This window comes from Lagopus muta, chromosome 7 (assembly GCF_023343835.1).
Source record: "Lagopus muta isolate bLagMut1 chromosome 7, bLagMut1 primary, whole genome shotgun sequence".
NCBI lineage: Eukaryota > Metazoa > Chordata > Aves > Galliformes > Phasianidae > Lagopus > Lagopus muta.
Genome location: NC_064439.1, coordinates 43906080 through 43922335, shown reverse-complemented (window position 1 = coordinate 43922335; position 16256 = coordinate 43906080). Strand labels below are relative to the sequence as shown.

The following is a 16256-nucleotide window of genomic DNA, read 5'->3' as shown; positions in this document are numbered from 1 at the left end:
TAAGTATAGTTTTACATTTGTTTGTGTACATTGCTAGATTTTAGTGTCATAGAGTCACAGAGTTGGAAAGGACCTACAAGATCATCTGGTCCAACCGCCCTCTCATTGCCATTGCTACCACAAGCCACTAAACCATATCTCATAACTCCTCATCCAGACCATGTGAATTCGACTTAAAAGTGCTTTACCAGTGTTGCAGGAAAGACTGTCTTGCTGGGCTGCTGTACACTATTACTGATAACGTGTCAAGATCTGACGCTATATGGATAATGTAAAAGAAACATTTCAAAGTAATTTGTTCTTTTAGGTGATAAATATAGTCAATAATCCTTGTAAAACACTGTATGTGAAGAGGAAGGTACCATCACTAGACCAAGTACTTAGTGTTAGTACAAATTGCAGCAGGTACTGCTGTAACGTCAGGGCTTAGTCTTAAAAGCACTTGAGTGTTTGGCGTAGGGCTTTACTGTGACTATAAAAGTGAGCTGCAGTGCACTTTGATCCCTTCCACTTGACTTGAATTGTCTGAGATGCGATTAAAAAGGTAAAACTCAAGTGAAAGCTTAAATAGAACTTTGTACATTTTGATGAGGCAATAATCTTAAATTTCCGTGACAGTCTTAAGAGCCCTGACAAATAGAATTAAGAACTCTGCCCTCATTATTTTGGGGTATAAGATGGGGGGAGAGGGGGAAGACCTATGTTTACAGCAGGGCAGTTTTTCCTATTTCCATCTTTTCTATGGCTTTTTGCCCCTTTGTAAAGGCATTAATCTGCTCATTGGTATGCAGTGGCTGTGTATGTCCCAGAATTCACCCAATTCACCCTTGCTCTTTTGGCCTTATGATAGAACAGACCATGGTATGCTGCTGGAACATACAGCGGTCCTTGCCAGGGAAATTCAGGGTTTGAGAACATAATTATTGTTTCCTAATGTGAAGTCGATAGTAGCATAAGCATACTGTGTCATGTCCTCATCCAGACCTAAAAGTTAGGAATTTTTCATGATCCCTAAAACAGTGATGTATTTGTTGTCACTTCCAGATTCTTTTTATATGTACAGTCTGCCTGCATGGAAGCATTTGTTGTCACCACTGGACAATGATGTTACTTTGTGCTGTATGTGTTACCATATTTGTTAGGATTGAAATTACAACGTTGAAAAAATGGAGTACATTTTTATGGATAGCTTACTATGGTGAACTCAGTTTTGCCAGCATTTTGATGAGAATATTAGCTTTTCATATTGTGGTATTTGTTTTTCGTTACGAAATAAAGTTACATAGTTAAATCTTCTAGTGTGTCTGCTAAGTAATAAAAAAGTTCTGCAAATCCTATGCTTCCAGATAATGCTTGGAAATAATGAAAATGAGAAATTCTGCTATTTAATGTTAAAACAACAAAGTTCATTGTGCATTCTACGTAACTAAGAAATTAATTTCGACTAATCAGCTCCATTTCTTTTTCCTATATAGCCATCTTTCAACTGTTTTGGGAAACAAGTTTGATCATGGCGCTGAAGCTATCGTGCCTACTCTTTTTAATCTGGTCCCCAACAGCGCCAAAGTGATGGCAACTTCTGGGTGTGCAGCCATTAGATTCATTATTCGGGTAGGTGTTCCACTCAGCTGTGTTTGCTAGAAATAGATAGCTGCTCTTAATAGAGATAGGACCAAGTTGGAAATATCAGAATTATCCAGTAACTTTTTAAAGACTGTTTAACACTGGATAAATAATTTTTCTTCTGAGAAGACAAGTATTATTTATTGTTGGTGTAAGACAACATTATCACGGTAATGATATTATCAGTATAAAAAGCAAGTCTGTTTTCATGATTTTTACAGTGTTAATCATAATAATAATAAAAAAAAGGCAATTTCAGAACTTATCTGACCTTTTGCAAAAGACAGAGTAAGCTACCAGTCAGCAAGCTTATAACAGATTACTGGATAAAATTCTTTCCGCGAGAGAATTATCATTTATAACACATTTAGTATCAACACATGCATATATTGATATGTGGCATTGATGTACATCAATATATAAAATATCTCTTTACATGTGTGTATTACATATATGAATACAAAATAAATATTTACTTACTTATTCCATGGAGTTCATAACAGAACGTTGAAGAGCTCAGACAAGTATAGATAAGTTCAGAAGGCACAAGTTTATTGGAGAAGAGTGCCACAGAGATTTGTAATCCTTGAGTTTGAGAACTTTCTAAGCTTTTGATTCCTTAAAGCTGTAACACATAGAGGAGGATATTGTAGGCTAGCTTTGTTTTTTTTTATTGTCTGCTCCTTAAGCATCTACTAACAACCTGTGTCTGAGCCAACATACTTAACTGGACTTCTGGAACTTGTACTGCTGTATTTATGTTTTGTATAGGAGTGGGAGGTTGCCTGTAGTTTCTAATTTCCAGTTAAATGCTGTGTTGTTCTTTAGTTATTTATGCAAGTCGCTTAGTTCTATTTGATGTCATCGGTGTAACAGTGTCACAATTGTAGTTTTCTGAAGTTTTAGGAACTTAAGTGTTTTGACCACTCACACATTCTGTTGCTGTGCTCATTATGTTTTGGAATCTGAAGTTATCATTGTCTGACCATGCCTCAAAGAAGGTATTCTTGAGAGTTTCTGCATCACCTTTGCATCAGCAGTTGGGCTAAAATGTATCAGTATTTCCCTCCCAGAGTTTTACAGTACATTCTGAGATGACTGATGGCATGGAGTTGAGGAAGGAATACATCCTTACGTAGTATGATTACAGTTCTCTCTGAGAGAAGAATATTGTTCACAGTCACATTAGATGAGTTCAGATATGTAGGAAAATAACTCTGTCTTCTTACTTACAGTGGCAAATCAGTCACTAGGAAAGCAATATGAAATTTAAAAAATCACTAAATTATGTTAAATTGGTTTTGTTGGTTCAGTTGAAGATGAATCTGTGCATCAGCTACAGCTGATTTTGTAAAGCTTCTATTATCTTTAGCTATCCTTTAACATACAGGGTTAGAAACATGGAAGCAGGAACATCCTACCCATTCTGTTGAAATCCTCAATAAATAGATTGCATATGCAGGGTGTGTTGACAGTCAGAAAATTCAGATCTCAGTGTTAAAATGGAAGAAATAAATATCAGAGTTGAGCGAAATGCAGTCCTCCTGTCTGCAGACCTCTCCCCCTTGGATTATGTGAGGTGAAGAAAACCTTGTGATCAGTATTGAATCCTAAGCCGTTATGACTGATGTGTGCTAAAAAACTCATAGCAGAAATCACTGACTGCTGGTTCACATCTTTGTGCTTTTTAGCTGAATAAAAGCAAGCCTGAGCCTTTGAGTCCTTTGTCGAACATACTCCGGAAAGTACGGAGTTGATATCTCCACAGATTTGGAACATGGAAGTTTCGTACATGAAACCATTTTATTTTTTCTCCCCAGTATTGCTTGTTATTCTCTTGTAGCAGTTACAGGCCATTTAAAACTATGGAAACATAAACAAAACACCAAAAAACAGTAGGAACAATTGCAGCTGCTAGGCTGTCGTGGGTTTTTGGACTCATTCCCTGCTAATTCTGAAGCTGGCAGCACTGTGAGAGCTGATAATTCTTTGTCGGCTCTTTTGATTTCTGTGTTTATATCCTGTAACAATAAACTGAGGAGAAAAGAGTGATACGTGAGATGCTAACAGTTTTGCAGAACTGTAGCTTTGAAGCAGGTTCTACAGATTTAAACTCTGGCAATGTAAGCAGAGCTGTTACGCAAATCATTTGATATATTTATTCAAGAAAGGAATAAAGAAATTCACAGAAAGTGCATTTGTTTAATCATATTACTTGGAATTAAAATGGTACTGCTTTATGTCTAAAATAAAATGAGCTGAAGTAAGGCTCTTTTAATTCTGGGTTAAATTATTGCATCTGGATTTAATGTAGCTTATCTTAAACGCTTCAGGTGGTAGTTCAAGGATTTCCTTTTTCCATGAGAATGTTAGGTGTTTACATTTAGATTTCATACATGTTTGTTTATATTGTATGTCATACCTTTATTGTTCTATGGACATATTTTGCATTAAAAATAATTTCATGTTTTTAATGTTAACCATATTGATGGAACCTTAAAAGAGAGCCCATAGATTCAGGTTTCTTTTTGCTACGTAACTCTGATTATAAGACTGCTGTGCCTTTAGTTTTCCTTCAGGAAAAACAAATGAACAAAAAAATCTGTTTAGAACTCTTCTGAGGAGAAAATTGCATTTGAGCCTTCAGACATGACTTTGCACAGCTAAACACTGCACACTGTGGTGTGGTTGTTGACTCTTGTTGGAAGCACATTTTGCTTGATCTTGTGAAAATGAACAGAAGCTTTATAAATGCGTGTGCTAGCAGTAGTCTCCTGTATGTAGCTTACTAATAAGAGACCAACTGTGATTTGTATTGTTGCTGATTCTGTTTGAGTTAATTGTTACTGTGCAGATTCAGGAATACTTTTGTCATTAACTACTTTGTTGACTTTTTTCAGCATACCCATGTGCCCCGACTCATACCTTTAATAACAAGCAACTGTACCTCAAAATCGGTTGCCGTTAGAAGGTATGTTACAATATACTCAAATAGCAAATTATGGAGGTTGTTGCTTTCTAAATATGATAACTGTTTGTTGAAAGTAAACAGCTTTACAAATGTTTAGCTGTCAGCTCTCAAGGAACAAGGAACTGTGTGTTCCAGTGAGCAACAGTAATGAATTTAAGCAGAGTTACTTGGACATTGGTAAGGAATAGTGTTCTCTGACATAATCAGGGATGTGAACTGTGTCCTTCTGCAGAATTTTATTTAAAGTATTCTTAACACTTGTAGGAAAAAGCAACTTTTATTTTAAAATCGAAAAGGGGGAAAAAAGTTCTGAGTTGAATCTCTGGTGCTAAGGGTAACAAGAACAAACAGACCAGGTACTGGGAGGCATTGGGAGATTGTAAGTTAGGTATGCATGTCTTTGCTAAGAACCAGCCTGAATTATTGACTGCAGTTAGGGCTAGTCCTGACAGACCTAGGGAGGTTAGCTCTTGCAGGAACACTGCATTATACTGCTGCCTACTGCACATGGAGGACTTTGTAAGTGGAACTAGGCTGTCTGTGCCAGATTAATAAGCAGACCACAGCACTGGGCTTTGGGTTGAGGTAGAGGTACGACATGGTGGATCGATCTGTTGCCATTTTTAAGTGCTTATGTGTCTTTAGCATGTTTTTTCCAAAAAATGATACTTCAGTACTTGATGGGGCTTTTAATGACTCCAGTTGCTTCTGATAGTCTGTCATTTTTTGCACAAAATCTCTCAAAAGCAGTTTACGCTGTTTCTGGATCCACAGTAACCATGAGTGCAATATAGCTATGTATTTACCAGAAATAACTGAGCACCTACACTGTTTACTCTTTTTAAGCTGCATTTTCATCCGAAGCAACTACTATCTCAACCCAAACTGTAGTAACATGTTAAAACTTGCTGTTTTACTTTAAAACACTGGGCAGGCTTCAGCATTTCCATTTACGTCAGCTTTGTTAAGGAAAATGGTTTCAGTTCGCGATCTTCACATCAGTGAAGGCAGCCAAAATTGTATTTCATACTGACTTACTGCCTTCGTAAAAAAAAGAAAACAAAAAAAAAACCAACTAAATTAGTTACAGTAATGAGAAGAACTTCTAATCCTTTCAGGGCTTTTTTTTGCCACGTTTCATACGTGCCCAAATAATTTGGCCAGAAGAAAAATGATGTAAAACAGGTCTAAAGTGAAAAATATCCAGAAAATATAAGAGTTCTATATCATAGAGTCTACTACCTTTTCAAAGTCTCAGTTATCTAAACACCTTCCTAAGCTGTGCCAGTTTGATTTGTTCACCAGGATCTAGTTTCAGACATACTTCAGAATATGCATTTGCTAACGTGTGTCTGCTGTGTTGTCAGGTATTCTGAATTATAATAAATGCAGTTAAATAACTTGTTATATTCAGTGCCAGGAAAGACTGAGGAGTACTTTCTGTGTGTATGTCCCCATATTAATGGTGTCATGGTGTCATGTTTTCCTTCATGGGACGTACTTTGTAAAGACTTGTGGAAGGATGGGAATAGTGTTTGGGACAGAAAAACAATGCTGGTGTAACAATGTAGAAAAACATTGTGGTGTAACTTAATAGCTGACTTATTAAAGTATTGATGTATTATTTTTTAATATTAAAATATTACAGTTTGTGCAAATTTTGAATTACTGATGTGTCTTGTACTTGGGGGCAAATAAAAGACATCCATACCTAACTTACGATCTCCCAGTTGTGTAATAACATGATTCGAACTAAAGATGTTTAAATTTCTGAAGTTTGAAGTTGTGTTAACAGTTAAACATGCTTTTATGTTAAGTATTTCTTCCCTCAGAATGAAAATACTGAAGTTTCTGTTTTTTCTACAAGCACACTGGAGAAATGAGTATTAATTAAATTGTTTTATTCTGTCTTCTTAGGCGCTCCTTTGAATTTTTAGACCTGTTATTACAAGAGTGGCAAACACATTCTTTGGAAAGGTATGGGCCTGTACATTTTTTCCCCAATAATAAACTACTAATGAATATTAATACAGAAGTTTTTTAGTTGAATCCTTGAATTGATTACGTTATTGAATGTTTGCCAGCCTTTCTAGTACAGCAGGTCATGTGGCTCTTTTAGGTACCAAGGGATAGGAAATCTGTACGCTCCCACCTGCCGCCTCTTCTCCTTATCTTCTCCTTCTCTTCCTATATTGCATATGAGAAATTGCTCTTCATCTGAAAAAGTTAGTGAATCCTTTTCTTCCTATCAACAGCATCCCAAATTTTTCTTTCTCATCCTGTCCTGGAGAATGAGGAGGGGAGCCTGAGGACTCAGCCAGCTTCTCTGGCTCAGAAACAGAAGACAGTTCTGATTTGGGCATCTCAATTTTAATTTTTCTTGTCTCAATTTTACCAGAGCTCTCATGTAGAGGCATTTTTGCAGTGAGACAGTTTTGTCCTGCCAATTCTGCTGGGAGGTGCTCAAACTTCACTGTGATGCCCATGTTACCACTGGGATACTGCTGTGTCGTGCCCAAGGCCTGATTGGCTCGAGCAGCAGAGCAGATGTCACTGACCAGAGCTTATTGTTGGTCCTGCACACAGCAAGAGATGTTTGAACTGGAGTCAAGTAGCAAAGAAAGTAGCAATCTCTTCCTAGTTGGTCACCATATGTTGCAAATACTTCATGATTTTAGTAGCGCAGCTTCCACATATGTGTCTGGTGATGCTCTTCAATATCAGTAATCTCCCAGAGGCTGCCCTAAATGACATTAAGTGCATTTTGCCGATGACATAAACAGGAGATATGCAACCCCTGTTTGGTTCTTTTGCTTTTAGTGGTTATTCTAGAAATGCAGAGAGCAAGCTAACAAAATCAGTAATGTAATTTAGGCCTTTTAAATCACACCCCTCTCTACAGGATCAGGTGCTTTTTCTGTCAAATAAAGGCTTGGTCTGGAGATGGTGTCTGGAAGCAGGACTCAAGTGTATGCTGAGTTTGAGGGTGCCACTAAATTGGAGGAGTTGCTGACTCCCTTAAAGGCAGACAGAGCTTAGAATCATAGAATCACAAAAGTTGGAAAAGACCTCCAGGATCATCTAGTCCAACAGTCCAACTATCTCCAGTATTTTCCCACTAAACTGTGTCCCTTAGTACCACATCTAAACATCTTGAACATCTCGACACATGTGATGGCTGAGCAATCACCAAAGGTGTGAAGTTGAACAAAAGCAAGTGCTAAGTTCTGCACCTGGGGTCGGGCAGCCCAGGACATGGGTACAAACTTGAGGACAAGAAGCAGAAGAGCTGCCCCACAGAAAGAAAGGGATCTGAGGGTTCTGGCTGATGGCAAGAATATGAGACAGCATTCTGCCACGACAGCCCCAGGGGCCAGCAGTACCCAGAGGTATATCAGAGGTGGTCACACTGCCAGCTGGGAGAGGGAAGGGGCTGTCCTGCTGTGCTCTGTGCTGTGCGGCCTCACCTCCAGCACTGGACATAAAGAAGGACATAAAAACGTTCGAGAGCTTCCAAAGGATGGCTGTGAAGATGGGCATGGGTCTGGAGGGGAAGTTGTATGAGGAACAGTTGTGGTCCCTTGGTTTGCTCAGCCCAGAGCAGAGGAGCTGAGGAGAGGCCCGGTGGCGGCTGCAGCTCCTCACAGGGAGCGGAGGGCAGCTCTGAGCTCTGCTCTGTGTGACAGCGACAGGCTGAGGGAACGGCATGGAGCTGTGCCAGGGGAGGGCCGGGTTGGGGGTTAGGGACAGGGTCTGCAGCAGAAGGAACAGGCTGCCCAGGGCAGTGTCAGTGACACTGAACTTGCCAGAGTTCAGGAAGCATGTGAATAATGCTCTCAGACATAGGGTTAGAGTTTTGGGTTGTTCTGTGTGGAGCCGGGAGTTGGACTTGGTGATTCTTGTGGGTGCCTTCCCACATGGTATATTCGTTGGTTCTTCCAGAGACTTTTTGATTCAAGGAAGTGAACTGTTGAAATATCTCTGTATTTACACATAGTCAGCATTTCAGAGGCTTAAAGAAAACAAGAAGTTTTCTTGTTTTCATGTGTTTGTTTTGTTTAAAAAAAACAAACCTGCATTTGTCTGCCTTTGCTGTAGCCTTTACTTTTTTAGAAAACACAGTTTCTACCTTCAGAAAAGGAAATAGCTGGGAAGCCTTCTTAAGCCTCTACAGCAGTGCAGTTATATCATCACTACGCTTAAGCATTTGTTTGCTTCATACCTTAGAACTTCTCCCTTTGCTTTCTTTTTTTTTTTTTTTTTATACTTTATTATATTTTAACTATTTAAACTTTACTACTTACTTTAGAATTGAATTTGGAGAAGCAAAATAATATGAGGAATGTTTGTCTTCTAGGCATGCAGCTGTCTTAGTTGAAACAATCAAGAAAGGCATTCATGATGCTGATGCAGAAGCAAGAGTGGAGGCAAGGAAGTAAGTCTGTACTACTTTTTGCTCTGAAAATGTGTAGATTTTATATGAGGGGTTGAAGGGTGACAATACATAATGTGTTAGCCACAGAAAAGGGCAGAAGTTAGATTGAAAAGTTACGTGTCTGTTCTCAGAGTCTTCAACTAACATCTGATTTCTATTGTAAGAAAAATACTCTAAAGATAGAGGCAATTGCTGCCTTCTTAAAGTATTTGCAGATTTCTTCATGAATAAAGTTATCAAATTTTTTTCAGCATTTTCATTAGTTTAGGCCAGAGTAGAATTAGTAGAATTACTGTTCCTTACCCTTAGAATCAATAAGTGAGTGGAAAATTTCAGAGGACAGAGAGACTCAGTTGTTTTCAAGATGTCTCAGGTCAATTTAATCAGTTTCTTACTGAGTTGGTGAGTTTCTCTTATACTTTGTCTTTCCAATTCAAGTTCCTTTTGCTCTCATCCCTTGTAATCTTTAATATCCTGACTATATTTTAAAGAAAATAAAGAACAGTTACAGTTGGTTGTTTTCTTTTTTTACAGGGCTTATTTGGGTCTTAGAAATCACTTTCCTAGTGAAGCAGAGACTCTGTACAATTCCCTTGAGCCGCCTTATCAAAGAAGCCTCCAGACGTACTTGAAGAATTCTGGCAGTATAGCATCTCTCCCTCAGTCAGACAGGTCATCTTCTAGCTCACAGGAGAGCCTCAAGTAAGGGTCACTTACCTACTTCTCAGTCTAAAAAATTACTGTATTTTTTTTACAAAAATGTTATTCAGATACGATTAATTACTCTTCTTCAAATTGATCTGTATTGCTTACCTGAAAATTGAAAGTGTTAAAACATGTTGTTAATGACCTGCCAGTAATGTAAAAACTAAGTTATACAGAAATTAAAATTTTAAAGTACTCTTAAACTACCAACTGTTATTTCCTGTACTGCAGGAAGTTTGTACTGCATGTAATTTTGCAGATATTTGAACTTAAGTATCACAGAAAGGAAGGGGTAGAACAATAAATAGAAGTAGTTACTATGCAGGAAATGTATTTTTAATTGAGTCTTGAGTAATTTTTTATTGGATAGATGTTATTTTCCCTGTGTTACACAAAACTGAGTTTTTAGCTTCTAATATTGATAACTAGATAAGTTCTCCCTGTGTTTACTACCCTAGGAAATAGGGACATGGTTTTACTTTGTCTAATTCTCCATGATTTTTGACTTCGCTGTACTTACAGATCTCCTAGATCATTGATTAAAAAAAAAGAGAAAGGAGATTATGGGATGAAAAAAATATGATGACTTGTCCCTACAAAACAAGAAACAAGCTCTATTTGAAACTGCTTAAATGAAATGGCATTTGCAGTAGATTGTGTAAGTGATGAAATTATAACAGTTGTCTAGGACTTTTTGGAGCTCAATTTAAGGTGAATTTAACCCCGGGCTTGCAACAAAATGCTTCCAAAACGCCAGGTATTAATATTAGGAAATCACTGTATGTGGTTGTTAGTTAGCTGCAGATACATAATTCTCTGTGAGAAATTACCTAATAATTCTGACACCTGCATTATCCTTGAGCACCTGACCAAGTAACTCAGGTAAATACACAGTATTATGCACCTTCTCTCAGCCTTGCCTTTTTTGTATTAAAAATACAAAGGCTTCCCCTCTTCCATCCATTTTTCCTTGTTACTGCAGGCAACCCATAATTTGTTATGTATCAGTCATTTTTATCTCCCACTCTTTTTGCATGACAGCTGATTTTGAAGATCAGCTCTGTGGTTAAATAAGATCTTGCAGTGGCAGCCTTAAATATTTCTGTGAACTGAAGGTTGCATTATCAAAGGAGAAATGCTCTGTGATGAAGATGTAATTTCATAAAATATAAAAGATGCTCCAATAAGAACGATTGTGTTTTCAGTCAGTCAGTTTTAAATGTTTTTCTCCAGAAATATTCAGAGAAAGTGGGAGGGGTGAGGAAAAAAAAATATAAATAACCTTTTTGTTCTCTCATTTCACCGTGTATTAATTGCCTTTTGGATCTGATACATGGGATGTTTTATTTATAAAAGCCCTTACTCCATGGGTTCATTGGATTTTGTCTTTCAGCCGTCCTCTATCTTCTAAATGGTCTGCAGCCAGCCCAGCCAGCTTTGCAGGCAGAGGTAAGCTAGTGCTATCTTGTGCACAGTATTCATTCTTTAAAGTTCTTTGAGTTACAAGATTTAAATGGAACTTAACATTTTATTTTGTTAAGTATTTACCCTATTTCGGAATTGAATAATGTTATGTCTGCAAACTGCAGCTACTGCTATGTTTTCCACTTACTCAGCTTGGATTTTACGTATTTTCAGTTGTGAGCAAAAGACAAGATGATTTGTTACGTATTGGAATTGTTCTTTGGTTGTTTATCTTGGAGTTTTGTCATGGGACAGTCATTCTCAAAGAAGCAGTGCATTGTTCTGTTGTCTCTGTCTGACAATTGGGCTTGTGGTGTTTGCAAGTGAAAGATGCCTTGTACCTTTCATCTGTTCCAAAGTAGCTGCTGCTGTGTATGTGAGAGAAATCAAATAAAGCAGAAGTCAAGCAGTTTGATATTGTCACCAGTTTTCAAAGTTGAATCTCTTCTTTCTCCTTCCATGTAGTGCCTCTGTAAGACTTTCCAAAGAAATCACTGAACTCCCTTTTACAAGCCTCTTGTAATTAATTAAGGGTGCTTGTTTGGTTGGTATTGAAATTGTGAAGGAAGAGTCAATGAAAATTAACTTCAGTTAATAGTTAACATTCAGCATGTAAGAGGAAATGGATTTAAAAAATATAGAAGATGAGGCCAAAACCAATGAAGGTATTCAGTCAGCTTGCCCAAAGCTTCACCTCAGCTGAATCATGGAAATACTGTCTTCTCTCCATATCACAAAGGGTGCTGTGAATTTCATTATGTTTTGAAGCATTCAGTGGGGTAATAAACCCCATAAACATTCCTAATTATGCAGATTGTAGAAGAATGGGAGCACATAGCATTAAATGGTAACATTTCATATTGAATGGCAATAAATAATACTGTAACATGAACTGTTCTTTATCTGAGTTTCATGCCAACGTGTCCAACGTTATTTAATGTCCTTACAATATTGCATTTATATTAACTTTATTTGTGTGACATACATGTTTTTTGCAGGTTTGCTGCAGCAGTAGAAAACATTAACCTTGCAAATACGATTAATTGTATTCATTACTAACAATTTGTTGTTGTTGTTACTAGTTTCGGGCAGCAGCAAGAGTGTTCCAAGCCCAGGAACTCTGCAAAGGTCTCGCAGTGACATTGATGTTAATGCTGCTGCAGGGGCAAAGGCTCGCCATGCTTCTGGACAGACAGCTGGAGCTGGGCGCTTGTCAGCAGCTGGTCTGCCTCCAGGATCTTATGCTTCACTAGGTGAGGGAAACATCTTTATCTTTGTCTTTATCTTTACTGGGGAATTATTTCTGAGGCTTTTCTTCAAAGAGTTACAGGAAGACAAGCCTACTTTTGGAAAACTCTCATTGTCATTTTTGCTGGAGTGTTGTAAAAGAGCACATTTTCTCACGTAAGTTACCAACTTTGCTAGATGTTTTATTTTCCTTCTGCTAGAAGAATACTGATGTAAAGAATATATTCATACTATGCTCTTTAAACATCTTAACCTGGTATTACACTGTGTATTGGAAGGCACGATACCTTCACTTAACAGCAGATGGTGATCGTGGTTTTTTTGCATCCAAAAGTAAAAAGGAAATCAGTACTAGGACTCTTGATTTCCATGTTTTTTTTCTCAGCTCTTTAGCACTGCTGTAAAATAATCAGTTAATGAGACATCTTTGTATTAAGTAGTGGCTTCTTCACATAATACAAACTGTTGCACAAATGTATACAGCCGATTTTGGAGAGAGCTTCCCAAGTCCATTCATAAAACTCTGTGAAAGTAGTTTTTGTCCACCTGAGTGATAATCTTGCTTGTCAGGAATGCTTGCTGTTAGACATAGAAAGCTCTGCAAATTACAGGTTTGCAGAAGAACTGATAGTGATGGTAGAACTTCGAAGTTTAAATTTCACCATCACATAAGGAGAATAAAGGAATACTAGGCATGTATCCTTAACGTAGGGGTGAGATTCAGTGTTCACTGCTAGTTTTTTCTTCTCAGCCTATGTTCCTGCTAGACTACCAAGGAGGCAAATTCTAGTAGTGATATTGCCAGTCATGGTCACAAGGGAGGCAGAGAAATCATATTTAAAAAAAAAAAAAAGAAGAAAAAAAAAAAGTACTTTTTATTTAGCCTTTTTAAGCATTTAAAAAAACAAAAACCAAACCTTTTCTTTACCTTTTCAGTTTGTTTTGTGCCTTGGGAGATGTTAGGATATAAGGATGTAAGCTATGTTATCCAAGGTTTTGATTGTGTTTTTAGTTAGGTTTAAGTGAGCTGCTTCTTTTGTCATCAGTGCCTACTTGAAGTGGTTTGGAACCACTACTGGATGTGGACCCAGTGTGTTTGCAGTGCTGCTGAGAAAGAACACTGCTTGGAGCAGGACTTTAGCATGGGGTGTGGGCTCCCTCTACTGCCCACACGGGGGATCAGGGAAGTGTGGGGTGTAGACTAGGGTTAGGCTGCTCAGTTTGCTTGCTGGAGGGGAGACTTTCAGTTGGAGAATTGATACTCCTTGCATAATGTCTGAAAGCCTGAGATAAGCGGAGTTAATATTCTTCAAGATCAGAGTATTTTTTAGTCTGTTTTGGTGGGCAAGAGGACATAACTGTGGTTCTTAGGTGAAGGTGGAGATGACTCATAGGAAAATAAAAGTGATAATGAACATAGCAGTAGGAGGAGGAGAAAAATGTCAAGTGGAAAGCAGAGAGAGAAATCTGTTGGTGTTTATTCATTGTGGAACATGGGGTTTACTTCCTCATTACAGATTTCACAGAAATTTAGCTCTTGTTTGGAATTCTGGTTTGCTTTCAGAATATCTTAAGCCATGTGTGTGATTCATGCACAGAATTTGGAAGCAGGAGTTAAGAAGGGCACAGAGGTTTTTAGGGAAGTAAAGAGTGGTGGTTTTATGTGGGGAAATAACAGAGATAAAGAAATGGCATATTCTCATTGGAGTTTGTAGATGGGGAGTGGTGAATACGTGATCTGTAAGTCCATGTCAAATTCTTTTGAGGGTTCTGAGTAATGGGAAAGTTTTGCCTTGCTAGTGGATACGATGACTTGTGGAAAAGAGTACAGTGTTGAATTGAAATGGCAAGATAATGTGACAGGTAGTGATAGATAGAAAACTGAAATGCTGTTATAGATGGATTGTACAAAGGTAGTGATGGTGAAGGAGGCCAAGGTTTGTTAACAGTCACACAAAAGGAATACTTCTCAGTATGATCCTGATTCATTCTCACCCTTACTGAAAAAGTAACATCTACCTTTTGATAAAATAGCTGCAAAATGTAGAACCTAAGAGAACAAGTTCATAAGCATAGTAATTAGTATTTGTCTCTGTCTCTTAGCTAATTACTATAAGAATTATTATGTGTATCTATGTGTGTTTTTGTTGTTTTAAATCATTTGTATTCGTTATTTACTTTAAGAGTCTTCTAGATACAGGAGGACCTTCTTTAGTTATTCTGAACGTTGACTAGCTTTGGCATCCTTAATAGGTAATGGCCTGTTGAGGAGACTTGAGCTGTAATTATATCTGTTGCACATTAAATATTTTAATTCAGATTGTTACTGTCAGAATAAGCAATTCCAGCTGAACTTGTGAATCTTTAATGCTTTTAAACCTGAGTGGAACTTTGTCCCATTTTGCCTCTGTTTTTATTGTGATGTCTCTTCCCTTCCTGTCCCTTAGCCCATCTTGAGGAGCAAATTTCATAAGATATTGTAATTCAGTAATGATACATATGTATATTGATGCTGAAAGCCAAGCATGAAACAGTAGATAAATATTTTACTACAAAGGCTTGATCAAATCTGGATAATATAGGTTTAGCATCCCCATGCAGGGTACTTACTTGTGCCTTGCTCTGTAATATTGTTCCTTGGGCTGACAGAAACCAGTTTTACTTAAGTTAGCTTATACGTGCACAAGTTAGATAGCTGTGTCTGCAGTATTTAATATTAATGTATTTTCCTTAATTAATGTTTTATGACTCTGCTGTGAACACCTTTATTCTAACACACTAAGTTTTCCATGTTTCTTTGCCTGCTTTTTCAACAAAGAGGATACTTCTGACAAGATGGATGGTAAGAAATTGTTTAGTCTGTCCTCTAATTCTATTAATTATGTTAAAGTGTCTTTTATGTAAAATATTTAATGTTTACTGTGTTTGTCTATTGATTAACATGTACTATTTTCATTAACTCCTATGTAATCTTAAAGTCTTAATATATATGTTGTGTATATGTATTTGTCAATGTTTTGAATACATCAGCAACAGAAACTTTTATCAGAATTTTGCTATTACTCCAAATAAGAAAAAAATTACAGAGCAATTCTGTAGTTAAATTTCTTTTTGTGACAAGGTCTAGTTTTGTTGTATTTCTTAGTTCTATCTCTGAAGTCAGCTTTTTTGTTTGTGTTGTTTTGGAGTTTTTGGCAAAATAGCCTTTGGAAAACAGAATAAGCAGATAATTAAGAATTTCTAAAATGAAATTAGAATTTTCTCTTTAGAAATTGCTCCCATCAGAATCTGGTCTAGTGCTTAACTTTACATCCCTGTAAGTCACATAATACCATGCAATTCTATTAAAGAACAGTTTGTTGAGGAGACCTACCTTTTTAGATAGCTTACCAAGTAGTCCAGCTATGCTTTAGCACTAACGTTTTCTTAGTTCACTACATATGGATGGGGTTGGCTTATGTTTTTATCATAATTGAAGGGCAATTGAGAGTCATGTTTCTCATAGTACTTGTTAGACTTTTTCAGGTGTGTGCAAGTAATGCTTCCCGTGTCGATGCCTGGTAATGGTAATTTCTTGTTGGGAAACACTTTACAAGTCAGTTGCATTTGCTACTTAATTCATAACTCTTGTCACATGCATTTTAACAGAGCACGTTTAGAAGAATGAGTAGTTTACTGAAAGCAGAGCAGGTGATGTTTTTCCTGTCATAGACAGCATATACTGAGTCTCCTGGGGGAAATACAGGCAAAATATGCACAGAAGTGAAAATAGTGGGAAGGTAGGTCTCTGCAGAGCTCAGTATTGTGCAC

The 16256-nt window shown here is 37.4% G+C and overlaps 1 protein-coding gene across 39 annotated transcripts in view; it reads left to right on the top strand.

Moving 5' to 3' along the window:
• CLASP2 (cytoplasmic linker associated protein 2) overlaps nucleotides 1-16256 on the top strand; it is a 128206-nt gene that overhangs the window by 67144 nt on the left and 44806 nt on the right. For 31 of the 39 annotated variants that reach the window (XM_048952032.1, XM_048952029.1, XM_048952051.1 and 28 more), the window contains 8 exons: nucleotides 1476-1611; nucleotides 4524-4594; nucleotides 6512-6571; nucleotides 8952-9029; nucleotides 9564-9731; nucleotides 11128-11183; nucleotides 12281-12451; nucleotides 15265-15288. In XM_048952032.1, the coding sequence (XP_048807989.1) occupies nucleotides 1476-1611; nucleotides 4524-4594; nucleotides 6512-6571; nucleotides 8952-9029; nucleotides 9564-9731; nucleotides 11128-11183; nucleotides 12281-12451; nucleotides 15265-15288 (764 nt within the window). The remainder of the gene's footprint in view (nucleotides 1-1475; nucleotides 1612-4523; nucleotides 4595-6511; nucleotides 6572-8951; nucleotides 9030-9563; nucleotides 9732-11127; nucleotides 11184-12280; nucleotides 12452-15264; nucleotides 15289-16256) is intronic. The other 8 variants (XM_048952069.1, XM_048952033.1, XM_048952031.1 and 5 more) reach the window with 1 other exon arrangement.